This window comes from Ascaphus truei, chromosome 2 (genome assembly GCF_040206685.1).
Source record: "Ascaphus truei isolate aAscTru1 chromosome 2, aAscTru1.hap1, whole genome shotgun sequence".
In the NCBI taxonomy this organism is placed as follows: Eukaryota; Metazoa; Chordata; class Amphibia; order Anura; family Ascaphidae; genus Ascaphus; species Ascaphus truei.
In genome coordinates, this window is record NC_134484.1 from 65,359,904 (window position 1) to 65,371,739 (window position 11,836).

Genomic DNA, 11,836 nt, shown 5'->3' on the forward strand with positions numbered 1-11,836 from the left:
TCAGGGCAGAGAGGCTGAGACCCTGGATATCTGCACTAGGTGCAGTAGGTGAGTCCTATTAGAAAATAAAAAATCCTACTCCTAGCTGTGAGGACAGGAAAAAGACTAATGTGCAGGTAGAGGGAGGGGCCTTATATGGCCTACCTGCAAAAGTCTACTTCCTGTCCTACCTAGAGTGAGAAGGGATTAATCCAATGGTGCCCACTGCCAGGGTGATCAGGAAATAGAGTTAAATAGGGAAGCAAGCGGTATGGCAACGTTTGGGGCACTGAGTCGTAGGAACTTTGATTGCAGTGGGTCAGGTGAGAGTTTTCAGGAGAGCTTGTATAATTTTCTCTTCAGATACTGGGGCAAATTGAAAATTGTGGGCACTGTTGAGAGAGGGTGGGGCTATAAGGGTTCTCCCAGATTTAGTTTCATATTTGTAGTTTGGGTTGCGCTTTGATAGTAGGGATGTAGCACACCCCAACAAAGTATTCATTGAATGTGTTTGCTAGATCAGTGGGATTTGTCAGAATAGTATCATCCTTTTTGATATTAGATGGTTGTTGGTGGCTAGAAGCCTGTAATATATTGTTAATGACCTTCCAGAAGTTTGCTGGATTTGATGTAGTTTGGTGAAGATTGTGAAAAATTAAATTATCACTTGTGAGCACATTCATATGTCTTAAACAGGTCTGCAACCCTGCTTTTCACCATTATCTTCTAGCATACAGAGCTTCCACAGCAGCATGGAATTCTGGGAAACGACATGCAAATGAGCACACAGTGTCACCTTTTTCTTCAAATTAATTTTGACATGGACTCCTATAAGCTTATGCCTGCTGCATTATACAGCTTTTCTGCACAGCCTGGGTTAAAGCGCATAGCTAATAAATCTACTCACAGACCTTTTGGATCTCATCAGTGTGAGGCTTGTTATACCAAAAAGCCGCTGGGACACGGGGACATTTCCTGCGATGTCCGCCTCGCACCCGACCACCCACTCCCAAAAGCCAGGATTAATTAAATGTCCCGCGTGGGACCAATACACTGTCTAGACCTGCCATTCCGATGTGCCATCTATAAATGCCCCGCATGGGGCACAGAGACCCAATAATTTTAAGGGGAGGTGGGACTCTGGCTGTACAATCTCGTGCTGATCACACAGTGACATCACACAAAAGGGAGCAGCCAGAGGAGAGCACCAGACATAAAAGGGAGAAGAGAATCCCTGTTTATAAGCTAAGTGTCATAGTGGAAGATATACATACAAAGTTAGAATAATATCAGACCATCTGTAGTATGTATCTACACTTGGAGCGCATGGCACAGAAGAGAAGTGTGTTGGTGTAGTCAATGTTAAGGCTACTGATATACTTCAATGAAAATATAGGTTTAAAAGAAAGCCTTGAATAATAAGACGGATCTAGGTTTGGAATTGTTTATGAGAATTAGGCTAACAAGTTTTATTAGCCTGAGAGTGGTCAATAGGATACAGGAGACACAGAGATATCAGAAGCCACCAATCCACTAGGACATTAGGGCCCCATAGAAAGAGAGGCAAAGGCATGTACTATATATTGCATAAAAAAAAACATTTTTCCCATTATATATGTAAGTCTCCATAAAGAGTATATGTTCACACATACTTATCACCTTATGCTTTCTTCCAACTGTGCTGCCACAGTATACTTCAAGAAGAACCCTATGAGGTTTTGAAATTGTATTACACAATGATTTTATCTCTGAAGACTTTTAATGTTGGTCCCCTAAAAGTTATTATAACAATTGCTCCATATTTCTCCAGGACCAGCATGGCTCTTAGATCTTTGAACACATGTGTTTTCTTCCGCACACTACTTAAATTGTAAGCTCTCAGGGCCAGCGGCACTTACATATCATTTACATTTCTGTTTGTAATATACATCGGTATACAGAGCTGTTTTTTTTTTAATGTGTTTTCTTTCATTATCTCAGTGGCTTATGATAAGAAAACAACATAATAATTCAAGGAGAAGAACTGCCAATGTATAGCTTGCCCACGGCATACAGCTGTTAGAAGAACCCACAAGAAGGAAATGAAACAAAGATGTACCTGTGCCTAACTGATCCAGGTGATGGCATAGGTGGAGTTCCAGGTGAGCAAAATGCACTGAAACGCCAAGTGAGGGCACCAACCAAGGAGTGAAGCACGAATCAACCCTGGTACAGGCTGCCAACGCTGTAGGAGTTACCAGCTGGTCGCAAGCACTTTGTGAGCCAGATTCACTCTCCGAGCTGTGGGAATTAGAAAAATAAATGATTGTTATATCATTATAAAATGTTATAGGATAGTACAGATGGCCATGACCACTTGCCCAGAATATCTTTAAAACACCGGCCAAAGTAATTATATTTTATTTCACATCTCACTGTTAGAATTTGCATAAATATTTTTCTTGAAAAAGCGACATTCAATTTTGTAATTATATCCGCATACTGTTATTCTTTCCTATTTATAACCAAAAATATTAGTTAACTTAGCCAAACAAGATAGGAGAAAAACTAGCACAGCTGTAATTCATTTATTTTTTATGAGATAGACATTGTTTTTTTTTACATATATGTAAGTAAATGTTCAAAACTAATGGTAACTATATCTTGTCATTATTTTGTTATACAGTGCTGTACATAAAATACTGCAGCCATCATGCGCCTGAGGCACAGAGATAAAGTGACCTGCCAAGGGTGACGAATGATGACAATGGGATTCGAACTGGGTAAACCCATTAAAAAGCAGTGTTTATACCATTGACATAGAAGTAATATGTAATACAGGAGGGCCCCGGGTATACGGTGGGTTCCGTTCCAGGGGCCCGCCATATAGTGAAAATTGCCGGAAAGCGGATACGGCGATTTTCAGTTCTGTGCATGCACAGAACGGCTTTTTTGCCGTTCTGCGCATGCGTGGCCTATGGTCTGCGCGCGCAAACTACGGTCTGCGCATGCGTGCTGGGCGCAACCGCCCGTTCTGCGCATGTGCGACTGAAAATCAAAGATGGCGGCCCCCTTCTCGGAAAAAGCGAAGCGCCGAGAAGCGGGGGCCTTGCTGTACATAAATGTATGTATGTAGGCAATACAGTACAGGCAGTCCTCGTTTTACAACGCTTCGTTTTACAACGAATGGCTTATCCAACGCTATGCAATACATACCTATATTCATTTTTACAACGCCAAAACGGCTTATCCAACGCTCTTATGACGCTTTGCAAAGTTGTTTGTGTATATAATATATATTATACTATATTATACTATATAATATATTATATATTATGTTATATTATATATATAATACAGTATATGCGCTCTATAATTTATGTGTGTGCTGCATATCTTATTGTCTGCGTAAAATATTTTGTGTATTTTAGCATTAAAAATGCCTTCAGGAACGGAACCTTAAACAGTGTTCCTATGGGAAAACGTGTTTCGCTTTACAATGTTTCGCTATCCAACGCCATTTTGAGAAACGCATGTCGGAAAACCGAGGACTGCCTGTACAGGGAATTATAATAATACAATAAGCGCAGCAAAGTCAGACAATAGGAAAGGAAATCCCTGCCCCGGAGAGCTTACAATCTAAGTAAATGTAATTCATGTTTGCTTGGTACAATGCTCTGATTTTCAGAATTTTCCAGGAGACTATATGCTCGCTCTCCCATTGGTGGTTTCATGTATTTATTTGAGGTTGCTGCTGTAAGTGCTATTTTATTTCACCAATATGTTTGCTCCATCTCACTAGAATGCTATGGATCACACAGAGCTCAAGCAATGACACTGATGTCCCTTTATGTTCCAAAGAAACCTGCCAAGGAATATCTTAAGAGGAAATGGCGAGTTTACTTTGACTGAAGAGTCCTCCCTTTGGCTTTACTCAGGCTAATAACACTTCTTGACCCCAGAAATCCAACTGCAGCCTTTTGTAAGCAGCAAATGCTAAATAATAATCCCTTCGCTTGCCATCACACTAGGCCAGAACAAACAAAGGCCTCAATTTAAATCACATTTAATGGACATTACAGCACTGCACAGTTTGGGAATGCTGTTTATATTCTCACACTTCCGTCCTAACCTAAAATGCTGAAATTACTCTACAGTGAAATGTTTACCTGTAGACTCTGTTCAAATTAGCTGGGTTGTGAAATATGCCATTTTCCCCACAAGTATGTTTATAATGAGCTAGATAGCACTGTGTTCTTAATGCACGGCCATTTCAATGATTAATGAAGGCATTTAACAATCACACAATTCATGCAAACGTCATCCTTATGTTTCCCATATGATAAACCATTTGTGTCTTCTACCAAAAGTGCAGTCCCACTTAGGCCGCACGTATAGTGCCCGCACGGGACGGGTGACGTTACCCGTCGCCGCTAGCGAAAGTTATATTTCGCTTTGCAGCGGCGGCGCAGGCTAACTGGCATTTGATTGGTTCAGGGGCTGTCACATGAGGCGACAGCCCTTGAAAAATCAAATATTGCCAGCTTCCAAAATTCATGACGCAACATCGCTCCGTCACCATTGTGCTTACTACAAGCACACGCGGCGGCAGCAGTGGATTTGTTTTTGGGCGACGTCGCGGGCACTGTACTCACAGCCTTAGGCTTAGGACACGACGGTCAGGCGACGGTCGCTGGAAAATCAAATAGAGATGACTTCCAGCGATCGCGACCAATCCGTTGCTCCGTGGTGTCGCGCTTACTATAAGTGCATGCGACAGCAGCAATGCATTTGTTTTGCCGCGACGTCTCGTCGCTGTCGCCGGCTCTATAAGCGTAGTCTTAGGAGCAAGTGGTTTAATCAAACTATGCTTTTTAAAGAGTTTTTATTCTTCAAGTTGTCTCTGCAATGTGTGTAAACAATGTACATTCAGAATTGACAATGGGTTTAGGTCCCATATCGCCTCGCTTTTCTCATCATCTGTTGGGCTTGTATACTAAGTACCGTCTCTCCCTCACCCGCACTCCATACTGGTTCTCTCTCATGTCTTGCACCAGTTACTACTGTCCGGGCTTTCCATAGGTATTATACTAGGCGTATTACAGGGCAGAAGAATACTAGGTATAAGTGCATATTACATCATGGTAAACACTGGGGAAAAGGAGTGCTTGCTATGAAACGCTTACAATGTAACTGTTCAGGTATCTGATAATGTTATCACTGGGGTGAGAGGATAAACAGTAACTCCCCTTACACAGAATCCCTGCTGTAAACTGAACTTTGCTAATATAAATGTGGAATTATTGTCTGATCTCATTATTTTAAAACAGCATCAGTCATCAAGAATTTTCCTCATTTAAACTATCGCTGCCATTAGTTCACTTGGGTCCTACACTTTAACACTGACAAAGAGAAAGCGGCATTCGTTTAGGTCATAGCTTCTTGGTCTTTAGTGAATACACTAATGCCGCGTTTATAGTGCCGGCGACGCGACCGATGACGTCACCCGTCGCCACTGGCGAAAGTTGAACTTTAGTTTTAAACGACGTCGCTGGCGACGAGGCCAGTGACGTCACCAAGGAGGAGGGTAGCGCTCTGTGATTGGTTTAGAGACAGTCACATGTGGCGACTGTCTCTAAAACAAAATCAAATTTTACTGGCTTCCAAATTTTTGGTCGCTCCGTTGCGCTTACTATAAGCGCATGCGACGGATTCAATGGATTAGTTTTGGAGCGACGCCGCATCGCCGTCGCCAGGCACTATAAGCGCAGCCTTAGACTGTACGCGTTTCAGGGGCAGGGGTCTGCAATGGGACATTTGGTCGCAGCCGTCTCGCCGCGACCTAGTTCCCACCAGCATTTAGCCGCAGAGGGATCCTCTACCGCTGGCCGCTTCTACGAGAAGGTACGTTTTAGGGTAGGGGGTTACCTTTAGGGATTTTAGCGGTTAGGGTAGGGGTTACCTTTAGGGATTTTAGCGGTTAGGGTAGGGGGTTACCTTTAGGGTTTTAGTGGTTAGGGTAGGGGGTTACCTTTAGGGATTTTAGCGGTTAGGGTAGGGGGTTACCTTTAGGGTTTTAGTGGTTAGGGTAGGGGTTACCTTTAGGGTTTCAGTGGTTAGGCTAGGGGGTTACCTTTTGGTTTTTAGTGGTTAGGGTAGAGGGTTACCTTTAGGGATTTTAGCGGTTAGAGTAGGGGGTTACCTTTAGGGTTTTAGTGGTTAGGGTAGGGGGTTACCTTTAGGCGTTTTAGTGGTTAGGGTAGGGGGTTACCTTTAGGGGTTTTAGCAGTTAGGGGTTACCTTTAGGGGTTTTAGTGGTTAGGGTATGGGGTTACCTTTAGTGGTTTAAGCGGTTAGGGTAGGGGTTACCTTAAGGGGCTTTAGCGGTTAGGGTAGGGGGTTACCTTTAGGGGTTTTAGCGGTTAGGGTAGGGGTTACCTTAAGGGGCTTTAGCGGTTAGGTTAGGGGGTTACCTTTAGGGGTTTTAGTGGTTATGGTAAGGGGCTAACTGTAGGGGTTTTAGCGGTAAGGATAAGCGATTAAGGTTTATAGGGTACGGGTAGCATTGGTATTACGGGTTAACATTAGGGGATTTTAGGGTAAGGGCGAAGGTTCGGAACTTACCTTGTCAGGGAAGCATCCGGTGGCGAGGTCACTTGAGGCTAAACGCCGACGGCCACTTGGTCGCGACGAAATGGCCGCGACCAAATGTCCTAGACGTCATGATCCACAGGGATTACTTTTCCTATTGTCTGATCTTGTTTGTTGCACTTATTATATTTTCCTGCAACGTATTGTCTCTTTTGTAAAGCGCTGCGTACACTATTAATGCCATACCAATAAAAATACCCGTACTGCAGGAACCTGCATCCTGCTAAGTGGGTGCAGTTATTATCACTGGTCTCGCCCCTTTAAATAATGATTACACCCCTTGTATTGATCAGTTTTTAGTTTTCACACTGAACACATAACATGATTCTGTAAATACTCCTATGATCAAGGAAAAAGGGATGCAGAATATCAGTAGGTCACCTAAGCTTGTTTATGATGATGACAATCACTCCCAGGTAATAAAACATTGCCCCCCATCTCTGAACACATCTTAACAAACAACTAAAAACACTGTAACCTACGAGTACAGGCGTGAGGCCTTTATGTCTGTAGTAAACACGAGCCCAAGCTTGTTAATCACGGTATATACAGATAGATACGTGTTAAAGTACGCCCTGGGATAGTAATATATGCCGAACTTTCAACTGCAAAAAACTGTTTTGAACAGGTCAACTGCTGTAGTTACAGGGAACAGCCATTATGTTCTTAATATCACTTAAGTCACTATATTTGCTGTATGTATCTCCTTACTGAATGTGGAAGTCAGGCTATACCCAACATATGGTATTTCAGTGTAATACATAAATCACACATGCACTGTAGGCATTGTATTGCTTCTACATCCTGCATTAAAGGGTGTTAAGGCTTATGATACATTTTTTGCTAGAAGTATGAATTTTACCATCAGTTAAAAGCTCATGGTGGTTTTCAAGACATGTATTTAGACAAACAATACGAAAGTCTTTTGAGATTGTTATGAGCCATTTGGTTCACAGCACCCGTGGAATATAGAGTACAACAAAAATGTTGATCTATATTTATACACAATATAAGATGTATTTCCTGTATTTAGCTTAATCTGTATATTATATGTAACACCCTTTGCCCTATTCCTATGGGAAACAGCAGCTATTACGGTACTGGTGCTACCTGTTAGGCGTACAGAAAGCTTGGGCCTCCGCTCATAGGGAGCTTGGGGTGGCTGTGTGTTTTCTAAATCTCTATGGTGCAGCACCCCCGCCGTTCTCTGATTGGTCATACTCTCCTCTACTCAGCACTCGCCTCCTCACTGCTCCCGGCCACCGTCCGCGCCCGCCCCCTCAACACCAGCGCTTTCATCGGCCGCCGCCACCACACTCGCTGCCACCGCCGCGCTTCCCGCATATACAAATTTTAATCCGGACACGCTGGCAAACTCAAATTCGCCACACTTTCATGGCCAATTTGCCACTTGTGGCGATTGGCAACAGGGTTGCCCACCTCAGCTTTAGGGTATACCCCAATAGCACACTCACAATCAGGTATAATATAACTCCTTTACTGGGGTCCCACAGAAGGCATTTTTTTTTATTTATAAAATGTTTTACCAGGAAGTAATACATTGAGAGTTACCTCTCGTTTTCAAGTATGTCCTGGGCATAGAGTTATAATGACAAACAATACATGGTTACAAATATATAGTTACGTAAGTGAACAGGGTATACATTATATCAGTTTTTCACAATTAAATTTAGTCGTGGAACCCTAAAATATTTTGTACAACAGAATGGCACCCCTAAAATATTTTTAGCGTAGTACATGATAAAAAAAAAAAAAGTGCCACAGGTGAAATTTTTTCATTATTTTGCAGAAGACTTCATTTTACCGCACGGAACAGCAGGGTTTTTTAAAAGACCCCCGCTGCCCCAATACATTTTTAAACGACCCCCACTGCCCCAATACATTTTTAAACGACCCCCACTGGCCCAATACATATCTCCCCCAGCACCCCTCAGCCTACCTCAGGCGGGAGTAGAGGCTGGTATCCTGCCCTGCGGTTGCCGGCGAAGGAAGCAGCGGTGGTGGCGGCGGCAGGGGGGCGAAGGACGCGGCGGCAGGGGGGCGAAGGAAGCGACGGCAGGGAGGGCAAAGGAAGTGGCATCGGGGGGGCAAAGGAAGCTGCAGGGGGGCGAAGGAAGCGGCGTTGGGGGGCAAAGGAGGCAGCGGGAGCGGGGCGAAGGAGGGGGCGGGAGCGGGGCGAAGGAGGCGGCGGGAGCGGGGCGAAGGAGGCAGCGGGAGCGGGGCGAAGGAGGGGGCGGGAGCGGGGCGAAGGAGGCGGCGGGAGCGGGGCGAAGGAGGCAGCGGGGCGAAGGAGGGGGCGGGAGCGGGGCGAAGGAGGGGGCGGGAGCGGGGCATCGGAGGTGGCGGTAGCAGGGCGTAGGAGGCGGCAGTAGCGGGGCGAAGGAGGCGGCGGGAGCGCGGCGAAGGGAGCGCGGCGAAGGAGGCAGCGGGAGCAGGGCAAAAGACGTAGTGGCGCGAAGGAGGCGGCGGAAGCGGGGCGAAGGAGGTGGTGGGAGGGGGGCAAAGGAGGCGGCGGCAACGGGGTGGAGGCGGCGGCAGCAGGGCGAAGGAGGCAGCGGGAGCGGGGCGAAGGAGCCGGCGGAAGCGGGCGAAGGAGGCGGCGGAAGCGGGCGAAGGAGGCGGCGGCAGCAGGGCGAAGGAGGCGGCGGCAGCAGAGCGAAGGAGGCGGCAGCAGCGGGGCGAAAGCGGCGGCAGGGCAGGAGGCAGTCAGGGCTGCACACACATGCGCTTTAGCAGGCACCGGAAGTGCCGCACTGCTAGAGCGCGCTCCTGCAGTCCTGAACTGAGAGCGGGCTCGTGTGGGGTTGAGGGGGAGAGCCATGACAGCAGGCATCGGGAAAGGTTGAAGGAGAAATCTGGCACAGTGAGTGCGGGCGGCCCGTCCGTAGGCAGAACCCCTGGGACGGCTCCACAGAACCCCATTTGGGAAATGCTGCATTATATATAAATACATTGCATGCACAGCTAGAGATCATATATATCATAGGCGTATGTAACAGTTACAGACCAGATTAAAATGTGAGACAGCTTTAGTTTTGAAAGAACTTAGACTGGTAACGGCTGTGAGAGTCTCCGGTAGGTTGTTCCAGTTTTGGGGTGCACGGTAAGAGAAGGAGGAGCGGCCGGATACTTTGCTGAATCTTCGGACCATGAACAGTCTTTTGGAGTCAGATCTCAGATGATAAGTGCTGCATGTGGTAGGGGTTAGGAGCTCGTTCAGATAGACGGGTAGCTTGACCAGAAAGTATTTGAAGGCAAGACAGGAAAGATGAACTTTGCGCCTAGACTCAAGTGATGGCCAATCTAGTTCTTTGAACATTTTGCAGTGATGTGTGTTGTAGTTGCATTGGAGAACAAAACGGCATATTGAATTGTAGAGGGTATCAAGTTTGCTAAGGTGGGTTTGGGTTACCGAGCCGTATACTATGTCCCCATAGTCGATAATAGGCATTGGATATATATATATATGGACTATTATTTAAATGTAACATGCTTTTAAGATCCTCAACTAGATTTGTGGCGACTCTAATCATTACCCTTCTCTACTGTAAATGTGGAAATATTGATCAAAGTTCAGCATAGAAAAATATGCAACATTCATATTAAATCTCATTTCAATGCTAAACAATAGCTGGGATTATAATGTCAACTGGTTTGACAAAAAAAAGTGCACTGACTTCTTACTAGCTACATGTATCATTCCCACAGTCTTCACATGCCAAGTTGACCACAAAGGTAATTTTGTGGTGGTCCCAAATTCAGAGGAATTAACCCTGTCTAAAGCACTTAACTTCTCAGTGATGAAAATGCATTCTTTTACAATTAGCATCAAGGAATCATGCCCAACTCGACACAATTAATGAAAAGCAGATGTTTAATTCTGTTATTGATTCTTTGATCCATTTTTCCTATTTTCCTATTTCCCCTCTTGATATCCGTGACTACTTTCGCCCTTCAAGCAAACAAAGTGTAGCCGTGCACTGGAAGCCAAAGCGGAATAGAGATTTGAACCCTTCTTTTTCAGATACTCGGCGGATGGGCAGCAGCGGGACGCATTTCACTGTCTATTTCAAACCCCAGCACAAATGTAATCCTTGGTAAATTCCTTCCATCCCCACAGAGGGCTTAGAAACTGGAGGAGGGCGTCCAACTGATATCTGCTTTGGGAACAATGTGTCCACAAAATAGCTTCCAACTGTAATTTGTTTTTCTTGTTTACTACTTACGTAGTCTCTCTATTACCGAATGGCCCTTTTTATGCATCAGCTGAGACTCCCCCACCGTTTTAGTGCAAGATGATCAGGACATTTTTGAGTTCCATGTCCACAGCAGCGGCCTGGGCCACTGGTCATGAGGGTATTTCGACATACCTCTACATGAGTACATATTACACATGATTCAATGGTTAAGCATGTGTAGTAAACCGTAATATGTGACTCTGTATGATGCTGCGACGGTCCATGGCTTGGCTTACATCGAAATAGTAACTGGGCATGTTCCAAAGTGTTTATGCTTCTTATACATAGAGAAGAAAACAGATGTCACAGTGAATCTCGGCCACTTACATTTTTGAAAGAAAGCCAACAAAAATAAAGGCACTACATGGTTAAACCACTAATGCTGTGCTAAACAGCATTTTTTTATTACATCCATAGTTAGAGTCTTCCATGTTTTCAAATCTGAGAGTTTACCCCTTTATCCACCGGGCTTTGATATATTTGTTTATTCAAAATGATTGCAAGTTGTTGAATTGAACATGGCTTCCCACATACACAATCCATTGCTCCTTGACACCTAGAACGTCAGCTGAGATATGCAAACATCAGTGATTACCAGCTTGTAAGGGGCAAGAAATCAAGAGGAGGGCTGGCAAAACGTTCACACAAACCGAGCAGAGCAAAGGATTATCTGTGAACAAAATAGCACCAGACACAAGCTCAGCAGACCTCCCTTTACAAGGTTGTGTGGGAGGTGCAGTTTATAGTACTGCTAAAGTAAACCATTCAAATGCCAACTACAGTGAAAAACAGCAAACCGGGATGTAATTAAAGTGTAATCTGATTGTCTAATAACTCTGATTACCTTTGGTCATCGGTTCCACCAGTATTACTGTTCAAGACGATTCTCCATAGGTCCGAGGTTACGAGCTCCTTTTGGTCATTCACCACGTTGATACTGGGCAGCTGGAGTTCACATGCCTTGCTCT

General features: G+C 44.9%; 1 protein-coding gene across 2 annotated transcripts in view; it reads right to left on the minus strand.

Annotated features, from left to right (window-relative positions):
* Positions 1 to 11,836, minus strand: part of VPS13B (vacuolar protein sorting 13 homolog B) — a 1,123,013-nt gene that overhangs the window by 137,739 nt on the left and 973,438 nt on the right. For both annotated transcript variants that reach the window (XM_075582636.1, XM_075582637.1), the window contains exons 40-41: positions 11,713 to 11,836; positions 2,078 to 2,259 (exon numbers count right to left, since the gene is read on the minus strand). The exon at positions 11,713 to 11,836 is cut by the window's right edge and continues 73 nt beyond it. In XM_075582636.1, the coding sequence (XP_075438751.1) occupies positions 2,078 to 2,259; positions 11,713 to 11,836 (306 nt within the window). The remainder of the gene's footprint in view (positions 1 to 2,077; positions 2,260 to 11,712) is intronic.